General features: G+C 40.1%; 1 protein-coding gene across 6 annotated transcripts in view; it reads right to left on the reverse strand.

The window, feature by feature from the left end:
- Positions 1–17,084, reverse strand: part of LOC132127402 (ankyrin repeat domain-containing protein 55-like) — a 105,368-nt gene that overhangs the window by 22,907 nt on the left and 65,377 nt on the right. For 3 of the 6 annotated variants that reach the window (XM_059539254.1, XM_059539253.1, XM_059539255.1), the window contains exons 2-8: positions 9,224–9,298; positions 8,822–9,127; positions 4,742–4,880; positions 4,438–4,607; positions 4,187–4,341; positions 2,736–2,895; positions 34–110 (exon numbers count right to left, since the gene is read on the reverse strand). The exons of the other annotated variants lie outside the window; for them this stretch is intronic. In XM_059539254.1, coding sequence (XP_059395237.1) covers positions 34–110; positions 2,736–2,895; positions 4,187–4,341; positions 4,438–4,607; positions 4,742–4,880; positions 8,822–9,127; positions 9,224–9,278 — 1,062 coding nt within the window. In that variant the 5' untranslated portion in view covers positions 9,279–9,298. The remainder of the gene's footprint in view (positions 1–33; positions 111–2,735; positions 2,896–4,186; positions 4,342–4,437; positions 4,608–4,741; positions 4,881–8,821; positions 9,128–9,223; positions 9,299–17,084) is intronic. 6 annotated transcript variants of the gene reach the window in all.

Here is a 17,084-nt window from a genome sequence, read left to right on the forward strand (position 1 = left end):
TTTAGCACCTATGAGGTGAAAAAAGGAATTTACCTTCCATATTAATGTGACAATTCTATTATCAGAAGTGGGCTGAATGATTCTCCAAAGATCTGGTGCGCTTGCTGGCTCTGAGAAAATAAGAATTAAAAATTGTGTAAAAATTGCCTGATTAGTATTAATGCTGCTATTCGCAATGCTGGGAAGTAATTAAACAGTAATGCTACTAATTAACTACAGTATGTATTTCAGTAGCCTGACAGCTTTTGTACATCACTGTTTTTAATGTTATATTGTTTGCACACACTTTACAGTCAAGCAATTCAAGAGAATAATCAAACTCTCTCTCCTATATACTGTGTTGGAAAGTCTGATTTATTTATGGCATTATTTTTTAGTCAAAAGTTATGAGCGTGTAAGATATGCTCACGAGCACATTATGTTATTTCACACGCGCAAAAATGAACCTTCAGCTGGCATGATAAAATTACTCGCGCACAAATTCAACAACCGAGAGGTGTACAGGTACAGTAGCTGCAAGCGAGCGCCTGGCATACTCTCATAGGTTAACTCTGCTTGTACAGTAGAATCCTGCTCGTGGAGTGCTGTTTTGCTCGCGCAGTGGATTTCTGCTCGCTCAGCTGATTTCTGCTCCCTCGAGTCTACATGACTTTTGACAATTTGGGGGCGGAAACCAAGGAGGGCACTGACCCTCTTATGATTGGTCACTTTCACACAGGGACATCCTTGTACCTTGATTGACAGCTCTCATTACAGGAAGCACGGAGTTGGGTTAAGTTACCACCGAGAGTGGGAATGAATCAGAATGAGTTTTCTAATATACATAAAATGTCTCTGCACGTATAAAATGCTGTGCAGATCATAGTTAAATCAATTACCATCGATGTATATATTTGTCGGGCGATCAGCATCACAAGTGTTGGCTAAGGCGTTAGGTACAGAACGAATAGGCTAGCTAGTTACGTTACTTGTTGCTCAAAAATATGTAACGTTAATGTTAACTTACTTAACAAAACGTAGGCTTCATCCTTCGCAAATATATACATCGATGGTAATTGATTTAACTATGATCTGCGCAGCATTTTATACGTGCAGAGACATTTTATGTATATTAGAAAACTCATTCTAATTCATTCCCACTCTTCTTCGGTGGTAACTTAACCCAACTCCGTGCTTCCTGTAATGAGAGCTGTCAATCAAGGTACAAGGATGTCCCTGTGTGAAAGTGACCAATCATAAGAGGGTCAGTGCCCTCCTTGGTTTCCGCCCCCAAATTGTCAAAAGTCATGCAGACTCGAGGGAGCAGAAATCAGCTGAGCGAGCAGAAATCCACTGCACGAGCAAACAGCACTCCGCGAGCAGGATTCTACTGTACAAGCAGAGTTAACCTATGAGAGTATGCCAGGCGCTCGCTTGCAGCTACTGTACCTGTACACCTCTCGGTTGTTGAATTTGTGCGCGAGTAATTTTATCATGCCAGCTGAAGGTTAATTTTTGCGCGTGTGAAATAACATAATTTGCTCGTGAGCATGTCTTACACGCTCATAACTTTTGACTAAAAAAATAATGCCATATTTATTCAATTGGTTAGTCCAAAATAATTTTTCTCATAAATAAATTCCAATTAATTTGAGAGCGTAGTATAACTAAATGTTTGGTTCCCTTTCAATCAGTCACATTCAACATTACGTCAGTGACTGACGAATTGGAATCTTGCTAGAGAGACAAATCTCCTTTGAGTGTTAACAAAACAAGCCAATGAATGTTGGCGTGCGATATTTGGGTATATAAGGGTATAAAAGGAGAGCGCGTGGACTCCCACATTCAATCAGAGCCAAGCCTTTCAGCTTCCTGAGTAGAGTATCGTCAAGACAGCCTTTTGATGGTCGAGTGTTGGTGTCACGGCACTTCCACTCTGTGGTCACGCTGCAATTCCTCTTGGGCGCTTCAACACTTTTAGACCACACTTGTAAACACCATCACTTCAGCTAGAGCACCCTCTACAAGGTACGCCTACACGCTGAAGTGGAACCTGTTCGTCAATTGGTGTTTTTCCCATCAGAAAGCCCGCCATAGATTCCAGATCACGGTTGTGCTCTCCTTTTTGCAGGATGGGTTGGAGTGAAGGCTGTCTCCCTCCACCCTCCAAGTGTATGTTGCCGCTATTGCCACACATCATGATGCAGTAGACGGTAAGTCGGTTGGGAAGCACGACCTGGTCATCAGGTTCCGTAGGGGGGAAAGGATGCTGAATCCTCCTAACCCTCACCTGGTACCCTCTTGGGATCTCCCCTTGGTCCTGATGGGCTTGAAGCAGGAGCCCTTCGAGCCTCTGCGGTCGGTAGAGCTTAAGTTTCTGTCGCTAAAGACAGAAGGCTATTCTTCTCTCGAGCAAGATCACAATCGAATTTGTCAGTCATTGACGTAACATCTTTGTTCCCTCCTTCAGGGAACACCCTATACATTACTATACATAACCGAGACGATTCAATCTCTGCTTTTTTCTGCATGTTCTCTGTTGTCCTTAAAAGCTTTAACTCCTTAAAAGAACACATTACGTTGTAAAGATACACTAATTTTGTTACTAGTATAAGTGTTAGAGTAGCTAACTAGTTCTTTAAAAGGTTAGCTATAGTTTCAGTGTAGTGTCCCCAACACAGTATTTATTTTATAACCCAATTTTAGAATCCTGGCTTCATCAACGTTTCAGAGGAAATGAGGAATACAGGTCTTACTGGCTTCTGCAGTGCTATTTTTAACATTGAGGCTCCAGTCACTCCAGTAACTTCTTTTACTTTCTTCAATGCATCGCATCTGCACCCCATATTCAGTGTACGGCTCCAGAGACTGCAGTCTGAACGACTCTATGTACCCTCTGGTGAAGCTCTCCGGCACCTAAAACATACACAAATTCATAAAGGAAACTTTTTTTAGAGGTTAAATGCAAGATGAAAATAATTCAAGCTTGTACTGCACTGTCTGAGATAAGAACCTGCTACCAATCCTTGAGCCATACTTGTGCTATCCACACCTGAAATATTTAGCCCTAGGTAAAAAAAATTCAAGCTTATCTTGGTTTACACTGTTCACTAATTAATTCTGGGTCTTTATAAGCTGTTGTTTGTACATTCCTAACCTCTTATTTGCATATATACTACCTGTTTACATAACGGCTCTAGCATAGGCTCTTTACTTCTTACCACGTTTTCTAAAGCAAGTGAATATGAGGCACTTGATTGGTTGTCAATTGTTAAGCATCTAGCTGTAACATCCTAACACCACAAACTTCACGTTATCGTGAGAATCCTTAGAATCACTTTCACAACATTTTTTCTTCCTAGCTGATGAACGATAAAAACACATTGAAACCCAATCAGAATCAATCCTGCTACAACGAGCTGGGGAGTTTGAAGCAGCAGAGAAGTGTGGCTTTACAGATGATATTGTTCGCTTATGTGGATGCTAATATCATTATCTTTATAATTAAAGTTCCTGGTGTGTACACTCACAGTGTAAAAAACCCTACTGTTTCAGTTGGCAAATAAAATGTCTGATAGGAATAAAATTATGTTTTTACTAACAATAAATAAAAATATCCACAGTATTGTAGTCAAAAATACTTATTTCATTGTAGCCAAACACAATCAAATCGGCTTGTTAACAAACAATGGCCAAATCAACTGTGTTTAAGAATCAGTTCAACAATATACCTGAGCCCAGATTGACTCAGTAAGATTTATCCTGGTGCATCTCCTTTGTGCAACAGATGTCACGTCACTTTCTTTCTTTTTGGGGTAGACTTAAATGAGATATCAGACCCTTTATTTATCAGAAGGGTAGGTCTGATTTCTTACACATCTAAGAAATGTATTCTATTAAACAGTAAAAGGGTTCACTCTTCAACATTTGAAATATTTAAAAATATCATTATTAACACACTGCATATGGAATATTTAACATACAGTCTAAAAAACAAAACCCACATCTTCTTAGAGACCTGAACTATTTTTCTGAAAGTATTTTTTTCAGATGCTAGTGGGAAATTAAAATGGAAAAAGTTGTTAAAAATTTAATTGCCAATTGGTGCCGAAGTCATAACTTTTGATAACACTAATTCACAGTAAAAAAAAATGTAGTTTTTGTCCTGACTATTTTTAAATCTGAATTGTTTTTTGTTTTCCTGTACCTCGATCCAAACATCAGATGCTGCTTTGCGGTATCTGATGGCATAAGAGAGTTTCATAATGGTCCTGTCAATGGGATGTTTCCAGGTAACCATGAGAGATGTAGGGATGTTAACTTCAGCGAGGACTTGGACATTCAGTGGAGGATTTGGTTTTGCTACAAAAAAACACACACACAAAAAGCCAGTTGAACGGATGCATTCAAACAGAGTGTAAACTGCATGCTTTTCTAATTCACAACCTGAAATCATACCAAAATAAGATGAATCATTTAGAAGTTCTGACTCCTCTGACCCCAGAGCATTCTTCACTTCAGCCCAGACTTTTAAAATCATATGAATTGGAAAGGTTTCCAGGTTGACGACGCAGGATCTGGCAAGATGCTGATTACAGTCAGCTTTATGTTTTTGAGTGGTCCCAAGTCTAAAATAGAAAAAGAAGAAGTAAATTGATACTGTAGTCTTTCACTTTGAGTCATTTGGAAAAAGACAAAAAAAATAAAAAATGTGTAAAAGCATTTGCAGTGTTATCAGGTCTTCTGTTACTTTAACACATACACGTTGGCATAAACGGTGTAAGTTGTATCGATCAGCGGGTTTCGCGATCCTGGATCCCAACTACAGTTTAAGTTAGGGGAAATATCCTTGTCCTCTTGCACAGCAATGCATGACAGATTCTTTGGTTTCAATGGAGGATCTGGAGAGCATAAACAGAAAAACAATGGATGAATGAAGTCATTTTCTTGAGTGTTTAGTAAATAATGCAAAAGGTTTCAAATAATGAGAAAAGATTTTAGATTCCTATCAGACTGAATTCCCTCCTACAGGTTTATAAACAACTGCATGGAAGATTCTTAAAGGGTCTGTCAGGACACTGGTTTGATCATCAGGCCTTCTGTTGTGTTATGTCTTAAGCGGTTAATTCCACTCACTCTGCCTTCACAGCTGCACCTTATTCTAATTAGTGTTCCAGCTCACACACACCTGTCTCTCAATTTCACATTGATTTTCTTCTATACTTATGCTTCTCTCTTTCTGTGCTTCTCTGTCAGTGTGTCTTGGCTACCATCCGTTTCACTATTGCCCTTAAAACTATCTTTTTCTAGTTGTGCCTAGTTGTCATGCCCTGTTTGTTTATTTAATCTTGTTTTTTTGTCTTTTTGGTGTACCCAGTTCCCGTACACAGTTCAGTTTTGGATTCCTTACCTGGTTGCTGATTGTCAGCGTTTGTTTTGGACTATTGCCTTTGTTTTGGACTATTGTCTTTGTTTTGGACTATTGCCTGTTTTTGTTCAATAAATTTGGCAAACTGCGAATCTGCTCTTGGGTCCCTTTTTCTCCCAGCAACCCTAACAGTACACACTGACCAGGATGGATCCAGCAGATCAATCGCAGTTTCGCTCAGCTTTGGAAGCGCAGGGTGTGCTGCTCGGACAGCATCAGGGGAAGCTGGCGGCGGCTCATCATGCCATGGACACATTAGCCAGTCAAGTCTCTGAGCTAACTGAAACCGTTCGCCGGATGGAGACTGAACGTAACCTACTGTCAACAGCCACTGGATGTTCTTCAGTCACCCCTGAACCACGCATTAACAATCCTCCCAATTACTCCGGTGAGCCTACAGAATGTCGATCATTTATTATCCAATGTGAGGTAATTTTCTCTCTGCAACCCCTCACTTATGCCTCAGATTCAGCCAAGGTGGCGTTTGTCCTCTCCCTTCTTACCGGTCGGGCTCTGGAATGGGCCACTGCTGTATGGGCTGCTAAGGCAGCATGTTGTATGGAGTTCGCCAGCTTTAAAGCAGAGTTTGTCAAGATATTTGACCGCTCAGCACTCGGTAAAGAGGCATCGCGGCTGTTGGCAGCACTTCATCAGGGGAGGCGTTTGGTGGCGGACTTCGCTATCGAGTTTCGCACTCTTGCTGTGTCTAGTAAGTGGAATGATGCAGCACTGGCAGCCAGGTTCACGGAAGGCCTGGAAGATGAGATAAGGGATTAGATGTATGCTCACGATCTTTCTGAACATCTAGATGAACTTGTTGACCTGGCTATCCGTTTGGATAATCGACGGGATCTTCGTCGGAGAGCTCGGGCTTCTACATTCTTGCCTTTTGTAAACCCTGTGTCTGCCTTTTCGGGGTCCGATACTCCTGTTCCCTCATCTGCTCCGGAACCTATGAAGTTGGGCAGGTACCGGTTATCTGCAGAGGAGAAACAGAAACGTCTTTCAAAAGGATTATGCCTCTACTGCGGCCGGCATGGACATTTTGCTTCTTCCTGTCCGGCAAAAGCCAACGCTCGCTAGTAAGCAAGGGGGTACTGGCGAGCGCTACTTCCACCACCCCGTCTACTGGTTCGCGCTCTATGATTCCAGTCTCAGTCACTTATGAAGGTGCAGTTCATCAACTCTCTGCTCTCATCGATTCAGGAGCTGAGGGGAATTTTATAGATTTTTCTTGGGCTTTGAAGAAGGGCATTGTGACGTGATTTTGTGGTCGCCTGCTCAGTCTGTGCCCAAAACAAGTCCTCTAGTTCTGTACCCGTTGGTTTGCTCCAACCTCTTCCTGTCCCATCTCGCCTCTGGTCTCATATTGCGCTGGACTTGCGGTTCACTTTATCCCTCTCCCTAAACTTCCTTCTGCCAGGGAGACTGCTCGGGCGGTCGTGGACCACGTCTTTCGGATCCATGGTCTTCCGGAGGACGTGGTTTCTTACCGGGGACCCCAGTTCGTCTCCCACTTCTGGAGGGAGTTCTGTCGACAGATTGGTGCTACCACTAGCCTGTCGTCAGGATTCCACCCACAGACCAATGGCCAGACCGAGCGTGCGAACCAGGACCTTGGGAGGACCCTTCGTTGTCTGGCTTCACATAATCCCTCATCCTGGTGCCAGCAGCTTACGTGGGTTGAGTATGCACACAATACATTGCCGGTGTCGTCTACTGGATTATCTCCTTTCTTTTGCTATCTCGGATATCAACCCCCTCTGTTTCCTTCACAGAGTTCCGAAGCTGCGGTTCCCTCAGTTCAGGCATTTATCAGTCGATGCCGGGGAACCTGGAGGAGGGCCAGGGAAGCGCTTCTGAGAACTAGGGAACGCACCAAGAGATTTTGCGGATCGTCGTCGGGCTGAGGCACCCAGATACATCTGTGGGCAAAAGGTATGGCTCTCCACCAAGAACCTGCCTCTTAAGGTGTCCTCCAAGAAGTTGGCACCGCAGTTCATTGGGCCATTCCCCATTGTTAAGGTGCTCAGTCCGGTGGCGCTTCAGCTTCGGCTTCCGCATCCTCTTCGTCGAGTGCATCCAGTGTTTCACGTGTCTTGTGTCAAGCCTTTTATTCGTTCTCTCTCTTCATCATCTTCCCCTAAACCCCTACCCCTGCCCCCCTGATGGTTGAGGGTGCTCCCGCTTTTACCGTTAGGAGGATTCTTGATTCCATGCGGCGGGGCAGGGGATACCAGAACCTGGTTGATTGGGAGGGGTACGGTCCAGAGGAGAGATGTTGGGTCCCGACTCGGGACATTCTGGACCGCTCTCTTATTGAGGATTACCATCGATCTGCCCCTCACCCTGGAAAGCCTGGTGGCATTCCTGGGGCGGGGGGTCCTGTCAGGACACTGGTTTGATCATCAGGCCTTCTGTTGTGTTATGTCTTAAGTGGTTAATTCCACTCACTCTGCCTTCACAGCTGCACCTTATTCTAATTAGTGTTCCAGCTCACACACACCTGTCTCTCAATTTCACATTGATTTTCTTCTATACTTATGCTTCTCTCTCTCTGTGCTTCTCTGTCAGTGTGTCTTGGCTACCATCCGTTTCACTACTGCCCTTAAAACTATCTTGCTCTAGTTGTCATGCCCTGTTTATTTAATCTTGTTTTTTTTGTCTTTTTGGTGTACCCAGTTCCCGTACACAGTTCAGTTTTGGATTCCTTACCTGGTTGCTGATTGTCAGCCTTTGTTTTGGACTATTGTCTTTGTTTTGGACAATTGCCTGTTTTTGTTCAATAAATTTGGCAAACTGCGAATCTGCTCTTGGGTCCCTTTTTCTCCCAGCAACCCTAACAGGTCTGCTCATCGAAAACTGAAAGTCATTATTATTAACCAAATGTTCTATACTTAAATATTAATTTTAAGTTAGCATTTTTCCTTTTCTTGTCTTTTCATTTATTAAAAAAAAAACGTGGCTATGTGTTCTATACTAGACTAACTGAGACTTGTCATGGCACTTGTATACTGTTGTTGTTCTCTTGTTGACCTGATTGCTTCTATTGTTCTCATTTGTAAGTCGCTTTGGATAAAAGCATCTGCTAAATGATTAAATGTAAATGTAAGTTATTAAATACTTCAAAAATGTTGGTGTGCCAGATTTGACATCAGAAAAGCAATGATGGTTAACATTATTAAAGAAAAGTACTTAATTTGAATTTTAACTTGAGAATTCATAATTGTTTTAAAAATGTTTCTGAACACTTGGAATAAAGTAGACTGGATATTCTGCAATATTTTGTGGTTTAGAGCAGCAAATGTTCAGCCTGGAGATAGCAATCCCTACTAAAACACAGTTGGAGTTCTGAATAATCCAAGTCTTTTCATTCTAAAGCAACTTGTGTGATTTTGGCACAAAAACACTTACATCCCGTATGGAGTGAGATTCCATAGACACATGGAATTACGTATGACAGGGAATCCTTGGTGGCTGTGCACCGCAACCAACCGTTCATGTCACTGTCGATGTTAACAGTAACACTAACAGCCGTTTCATTTATTCTGTGGTAAAACTGCTTTGGAATGCTGCCGTTCTCCGAAAGCCATTTAATATCATCTGAGGTGTAAGTGGACCCTTCACGCAGGTGACATGTCGCGGTGAAGTTTTTTCCCACCTCAAGAACAATGTTACTGCTGGAGTCTGGATGGATCTTCACACAACTATTAGTGAAACCTGTGTGACACAACACTGAACTGAGTATCACAACAAAACAACAACGACATAAGCGTTAACTGTCTGGGAGGTAATAGAGGAAATGACATGGCTTACCTACTGCAAAGTGCAAAAACATCAAGAGTAGAAGTAAATTACATGAAGTGTCCATTGTGACATCAAGGCAGGTCTCTGAGAAAAGACGGAAATCAAAACATTCTATAGATTGAAAATGTAAATGGTGCATATTAGTACATAAGTGTAGTAAGGTACTACTTCAGCCGAGTTGTTTTTACTGCCATAATGACAAGTTGCACTCTCCGATTAATGATGATTTTGGTCTTTTTTCTGTGTACAAGCAATGGTTTTAGCAACGCAAATGTTTCTTCAATAAATCATCTGGCATGTAAAACCTGCAGCATTTCCAATGTATAACAATAAAAGGTATTGCTGATCTTCTACATGAGAGTTTGGCAGCTGGGTTAAAGTTAGCTAATCTCATCTACATATTCAGCTTTGTATTGCTTGCTACAATGTCGGAAATATTATTTGTGAATAAACACTGTGTACTCTTTCATATGCCTGTTTACAGTGTTGGGGGGTAACGAGTTACAAAGTAACGGATTACAGTAACTATATTACTTTTTGGGGTAACGAAGTAAAGTAACGCATTACACTAATATTATTGGTAACTACACTACTTTACTAGACTATAGGAACGCGCTTTCCTGCGTTACACATACCGTGTTTGCCTGTGTGTAAAGTTCTGGCTGGGGTTTCCCGGTAACGATTGATCTTAGCGCTTAACCCTCAAAGACTCATTATGGATATTCAGAGGCGCCGTAGTGTATGTGATTAAGTCATCGCATTTTGACAACATTGATTCGTCAGAAGAAACCAATGCTTTCGTTCCTCTGAGCCAAACAGAAATGATTGTTGACGCTTAGTCCCACCCCCGTGCGATTGGTATAACTCTCCTATATGAAACCAATAAGTAGTCTTTTGAACTACTACTTAACATAGTCTATTGCTTTGGAAAATGAACGAAAACAAAGTGAAAGTAAAGTCTGTCGTGAGTGCATGAATACAAACACACAATAACACATTTGCATGAGAAAACTCTCAGAAAAAGCACAAAAAACACTCGACAGAGTACTTTGACATAAAACAAAACAAAAACAAGGATGGAACACATATCTGATAAAGCACTGGGATTTATGTCTTGGGTCGTTAGGCGATGTCCCAGTAAAATCGATTCTGACACAGATTACAGCCAACGAATCGATCATTTATAATATGTATATCTAAGAGGTAGGACATTAGGACCCAGTAGATACCAACTCAGAGCGTGTCATTGCTCATCCAGCTATTTAGTGTGACGTAGTCACAGAGCGTTAAGCTAAGCTAGCATTCCAGCATAGTGTGTCGGTACAGCGTGGGGAATGAAAGCACCAGGATCGATGGTTCAAATCAGTGCTGTTGTCATTGCTTGAGGCTGGAGATTGGCCAGTGGACAAAACGGTTGTTCTGGGCAAACTGTTGCAGGTACCAAGTTAGATTATGAAATGTGGTGAATGATCGTAAAAGCTTGGTATATTGATTTTTGTATCTTCTGTCACAGTAACACCGTGAGATTGTGGTGAAGACGCATTTGTTTGCTATTCAGGACGTGTGTCCAGTCACTGTTTTTCCTGTTTAGTTTTAGCTATACAAACTGCCTACCATATTTTATACTACCGTTTGCTGAACGCCCTAGGGGATGAGAGGAGAGGGAGAGTGCGGGTTTTGTGTTTTACATTGTTTGTTTTTGCTCTGTTTTAACTCTCTCTGATAACTTGTATATACAATGGGAGGTTCTCTAATTGAAATAATAGGGTGATGTGTAGTTTTCCATATATTATGTATACTAAGTAAATCATTATATAATTATACAGTTCATAAAGATAGTTGCACTATTTTTTTTCTGTTGCACTCTGAATATTTCTCACTCATTTTGTGTGTAGTTTGTGAATCATTTGCACTGTTATTGCACTGTATTGTTGAAGACAATTTGTGCAATTGTTTTTACTATATGCTGCATAGTTTCTGTTTATTGTTCATACTCAGATTGAAAGTATATTTCTCAGAAGAAGAAAAAAGAAATGCAATTTATCTTTCAAATAAAATCTAAATTTGTTTTGTTTTATGCCCTCATTTGATAACCAGAAAAATGTAAATACACAACAGAATTTCTGAGGGGAAAAAACATTTCATAAGGCTATTTTAAGAAAAAATAATAAATGAAGTTGTTTTTATGCATTTAAATAATTACATATGCTAAAATAAATAAATAAAATAAATATAAATAAATAAAATAAAACATATGGTGAAGAAAAAATAAAACATTTCACAGGGCCCTGAACGTTTAATTTTTGTTAAACTTTTAATAAATTGCTGTGAAAATGTATGTGTTATGAATTAAATGAATCAGACATGCTTTTTGATGAATACAATTAAATGTAACCATTAAAAAGCAGTTGAGAAAAATAAAAAGTAAAGTTATAAGTAGTGAAGTTACTTTTCAAATGCAGTAACTAGTAAAGTAATCTCATTACAATTTACAGAAGTAACTAGTAACTAGTAACTAATTACATTTTTTGAGTAACTACCCCAACACTGCCTGTTTATTTGTTTTGTGAAAAGGGCAGCTCTTTTTCTCATTTTTTTGTTCTAATGATTCTAAAGCTGCAGTTTCCATTTTATTCCCCCTGCTTTTAAAGTGATGTGACATACAGCCAAGTATGGTGACCTATACTCAGAATTCGTGCTCTGCATTTAACCCATCCAAAGTGCACACACACAGTAGTGAACAACACACACCCGGAGCAGTCAAGAGGGTCTGGCTGCAGACTGGCACTTGCACTCTCAGACTTGCACTCTCAGACACTTGTGTTTCCGCTAGTGACATCACTTGCAGTCTTTATTTTTAATTTTGTTTAATTTTTATTACTTTTTGTTTGAATTTCCCACCATTTTATAACAGTAGCCAAGTAGCAATTGCTACTTGCACTCTCCGCTACCTGTGACGTCACTTGCAATCAACACAAATCGTGCGTGTTGCCAATGGAGACAAGATGCTGTGGTGGTGATTAAACGATTAAAACTAATTTAGTACTGTCGTACAGGGTCCTGCAAGAAAAAGAAAAGACCAGCAAATCTGTGGCCAGAACATCAAAATATGAACGCTTGCGCAAAGTCTCTCGCTAAGCGTTTTCCTCCTGTAGAAAAACATAAACACTTAACATGGCTTAATGTATTAAGATGCTATTAAAATATCAAATTAAATATACAGTTCATTATTTTAATGAATATGTATATAGTATTTTCCTCACATACCGCAAAATGTGGCATAATGGACTAAGATGATAAAGGCCAAACTCAATATGCTTCTCTACATTATTAAAATACATAACTAATATGTACAGGCAAGCAGGTGAGCCCAGAATAAACGCAACATGCAAAGTTTCGCGTTAAGCATTTTTCCATATACAATAAACTGTCAAACTCGTTTATATCACTGTCTTTGTCCATTAAGCTACATTATGTGTTTTATTTATAAGGATTTTCTATAAGAGGAAAACGTTTAATGTACAATTTAACGCACTGCGTTCTGTACTCGTCTGCTTGCCTCTACGGCATTGATCCTTTTATAATCACTTAATGCGTTTCAAAATGCACGTTCATATTTGCTGGTCTGTATATGTCACGCTGTCTGGTCTCTGTTTCCCTGAGTCTCCACTAGTGGTCTCACTTCCCCATAGGCACCTCACCGCAGGCACTACAATTGCCACAAAGCCTTGTCCCTTCATCACCGTAATTGCACTCCTGTTAATTGCACTCAGGTGTCTTTACTTGATAGTCATTACCCTGCCTATATTTACCGGTCTGTTTCTGTTTGTTTTCATGGAGTCCTTTCTTTCCGTCACCCAGTTTCCTCGCCTTCCAAGTTCTAGTTCCTATTCCTGTTCCTGCTCCTGCTCCTGTTCCTATGCCTGTTGGTTGGTTGTTTTTGTTTTGCATTGATTTCTGGTTTTGACCCCTGCTTGTTGGATTCTGATTTAGATTACCCATTAAAACCCACACTGCATTTGGATCTCTCGTCTCCTGTGTTTCCCTGGGTTCCCGAAAGTAACAGAAGGACTCCATCATGTTGAGATCCAGCGGTGTGGGACTTCATACCCGTTCCCCAGCCAGTATGGTGGAGCGAAGGGCAAAATACATAAAATTAACCACCCTCCACCAAGAGGGCAATGAGGTGGGTTGTATGGCTCAAGTGTTCTGGACTCTGGCGGATGGTATGGGATATAATGATGCGGCCCTAAAGGACATTTTCAACACCGGTCTGGATGACCAGGTGCCAAGAAGGGAGATGGATCAGATGGAGGTTTTTGATTTCTTGGAATTCGTGTTCTTCCTTCAACATCGATCTCCGTGGGATTCCCCAGCCACACCTGTCTCTTCCGGTGGGATGGCCGATTCTAGACCGAGGTCTACAAACAGGAGGACCGCCAGCCCAGCTGTAAAATAATAGACAGTAAAAGAAATGGACACAGCGACCCCTTTGGAACTCAATTGAGACAAGTGAAGCCCATTTTTTCACTTGATAGTCATTACCCTGCCTATATTTACCGGTCTGTTTCCATGGAGTCTTTTCTTTCCGTCACCCAGTTTCCTCGCCTTCCGAGTTCTAGTTCCTATTCCTGTTGTTTGTTTGTTTGTTTTGGATTGATTTCTGGTTTTGACCCCTGCTTGTTGGATTCTGATTTGGATTACCCATTAAAACCCACACTGCGTTTGGATCTCTCATCTCCTGTGTTTCCCTGGGTTCCCGAACGTAACAGTATATACGTTGAGTCAACAAGACATATAGGCTAGGCCTACTGAATTCTCTTTGTCATCTTAGTCTGTTATTAGGCCACATTAAGCGTTTGTTGTATGGGAGGACAAAGTGTGCATTGTGTTCATAGCCATTTCCTTGCCTTGTAGTACATTAAATAATAACTATATATTGAATTTGGTCTTTTAATCGAACTTAATGTTTCCTAATACATTATGCCATATTAAGTTTGTTTTTTCTACAGGAGGAAAACGCTTAACGAAAGACTTTGTGCAATGCATTTATATTCTGCTGCTCTGTGGCCACGGATTTGCCAGTCTTGTCTTTTACAGGTGGGGGAGAGTGCAAGTAGCGATTGCAAGTGACATTGTAATTTAGTTTCTTTTTTCTTGTCTTCGCAACTTGGCTACTGATATAAAATGTTGGGAAATTCAAACAAAAAAGAAATACAAATTAAACAAAATAAAGACCGCAAGTGATGTCACTAGCAGACGTGCAAGTCTGAGAATGCAAGTGCAAGTCTGCAGCCAGACCCTTCTCGGAGCAGGGTGCAGCCATTTATGCTGCAGCGCCCGGGGAGCAGTTGGGGGTTCAGTGCCTTGCTCAAGGGCACCTCAGTCGTGGTATTGCCAGCCTGAGACTCAAACCCACAACCTTAGGGTTAGGAGTCATACGTTCTAACCACTAGGCCACAACTTCCCCAGAGACAGCAAAGTTTAATTTAGAGCCAATCCTGCCAGCAGTGAAGCACCTCTTTGAGGAGAGGGGTGTGGAATCCTATACAAGCCTAGCAGTTGATTTGTGTAGATAAAATCACAGAAATCAATAAGATATATACACTTCAATACATAGTTACAAATTTTTAATAAACAGCTATTTTTAACTTTAGCTCCTCTTTTCCATCCAGGTCCAGTCTGTTCATTTTCCTGCCATTGTGCAAATTATTTAAATAATGTAAAATGATGAAGGATGTTATAAAAATACTTCCTTAAATTACACCACAAGCACTTTTAATGTTGAATTTGTAAAAAGGCAGGATAATAGGAATGATTATGCAAAAATGACATAAAATATGTATTGGTTTAACAATAAAGATAAATTCTTTTTTTTTTTAAATCTAGTTTACACATTACACATTAAATAAATGCTTTGTATTCATTTTGGTCTCCACTTTCAGAAAATTTCATGTGGTATGAATATCAAATAAAAGTAATTACAATATCTTTGCACCTTGAATAGATGTGAATGTACAGGTCTTAATCATTATTTTTAATATGTAGGCTGAGTTTTTAAAATTAGTTTTCAAGGTAAAACTGTTTTAACTAATGTGTTGTTTTTTCTGATCTTGCAATATTGTCTTTTTTTTAGAGCTGTAGTCAAGACCAGCTTTGTCATTCCAAGTCAAGTCCAAGTCCAGGACTAGTCGAGACAGAGTCAAGACCAAGTCCAAAGAGGTCCGAGTCCAAGTCAAGTCCAAGTCCAAAAGTTTTGAGTCCAAGTCAAGACCAAATGAGAGAAAAAAAGGATCCTCTTCAAGACCACATACTTAACTGCTGATAATGTATGTTATGTGAGAGACAGCATATCTCCTATTGTAAGAAAATAATTGTACATTATTATTTGTAATGATCAAAATTAATGTGCAAAGTAACAACTCTGTTGGACAGGGGTCTCCAAACTAGATCCTGGAGGGCCAATGCCCTGAAAAAGTTTAGCTCCAACTGGCCTTAACACATCTGGAAGTTACTAGTGTGTCTAGTAAGAGCTTGATTAGCTGGTTCAAGTGTGTTTAATTAGGGTTGGAGCTAAACTCTAAAGGACACTGGCCCTCTAGAACCGAGTTTGGAGCTGTAGGGTCAAATTATTTTTATGTACTTAATTTACATTTTATTTACTTTATAATGCTGCTGTTGCTGATATTATGTCTGTGGTCAAAAATTTAAATGACTGATGCCATGGCACAGTGCACACACTCGCAAAGCCCGGGATAGGACAAATGCGCTCAGTTAAGGCTAGAAGGGATACGTTTGGCTCTACTGGACAAGCGTTACATTAATACAGCAAAATATAAAATATGTAGAGAACAGGTTTGGTTTATCTAGAGTAGATTAATAATCAACTGAATGAAAATGAGCACACTGAATGGATTCAGTCATGTTCAAATTATCACCTAACGTTTGTCATGTCATCGCTCTGCTTGCATGATAAATATTATTTTAGAAATTAATAATTATTTTAGTTTAACACAACATACTTGTTAGGTGATAACTACGGAAAAAAAAAGATAAAAAGTCATAATGGTCTTATCAAGTAACTGTATGACGTTGTATCCGAATGCAGATACGAAAAATGTTGTGATTGTTACAGATGCAAATACTGGCTGTTACATGAAAATGTAAATATGTAATGTCATAATTATAATGTTTTTAAAAATGTACATATGTAATTGTTGCATAAGGCTATACATTAATAAGAGTTTATTGATAAAAAACAACAGCTATTTAATGTGTTTTAATTTACAATAGCATGAACCATGAGTAGTCGAATAACTCAAGTAATTTTTAAATAAAAGATCAACTAGAAATCAGTAGTCTTGCAACCCCTATACTGTACAACATTAATTAGTATTTCATTATTGTAAATGGTAAGTTTAAGGCTATCTAGGTGTAGACATAAATAAAACACAATCTAACAGGTAGAAAATTAAATTAGAAACATCTAAACCTTTCAGAGGCAGCAAGTGCACCTCTGGTCATCACATCCTTTCCCGTAACAAAATTGAAAGCTAAGCCAAGATGGAGAAACAGATGATCATGGCTGTACAAGGATAGCCCTTTTTTAATGAATTTATCAGCAGAGCTACTGCGTACCCAGCGTTTTACACACGTTTTCAGTCGCGATATCATGCAAATGTGGTTTTGTTTTGAAGGAGCAAGGTTTTTTTTTTTTTTGCTGGACTCCGTCGAAACCAACAAGAACATTTGGTGAGTCCAATGGCCAAGTCCGAGACAAGTCCGAGAGCAAACGCAACGAGTCCGAGACAAGTCCGAGACGATAGAAAAATGTCTCAAGTCCGGACTCTGGACCGTACTACAGCTCTAC

This window comes from Carassius carassius, chromosome 45, assembly GCF_963082965.1.
Source record: "Carassius carassius chromosome 45, fCarCar2.1, whole genome shotgun sequence".
Taxonomy (NCBI): Eukaryota; Metazoa; Chordata; class Actinopteri; order Cypriniformes; family Cyprinidae; genus Carassius; species Carassius carassius.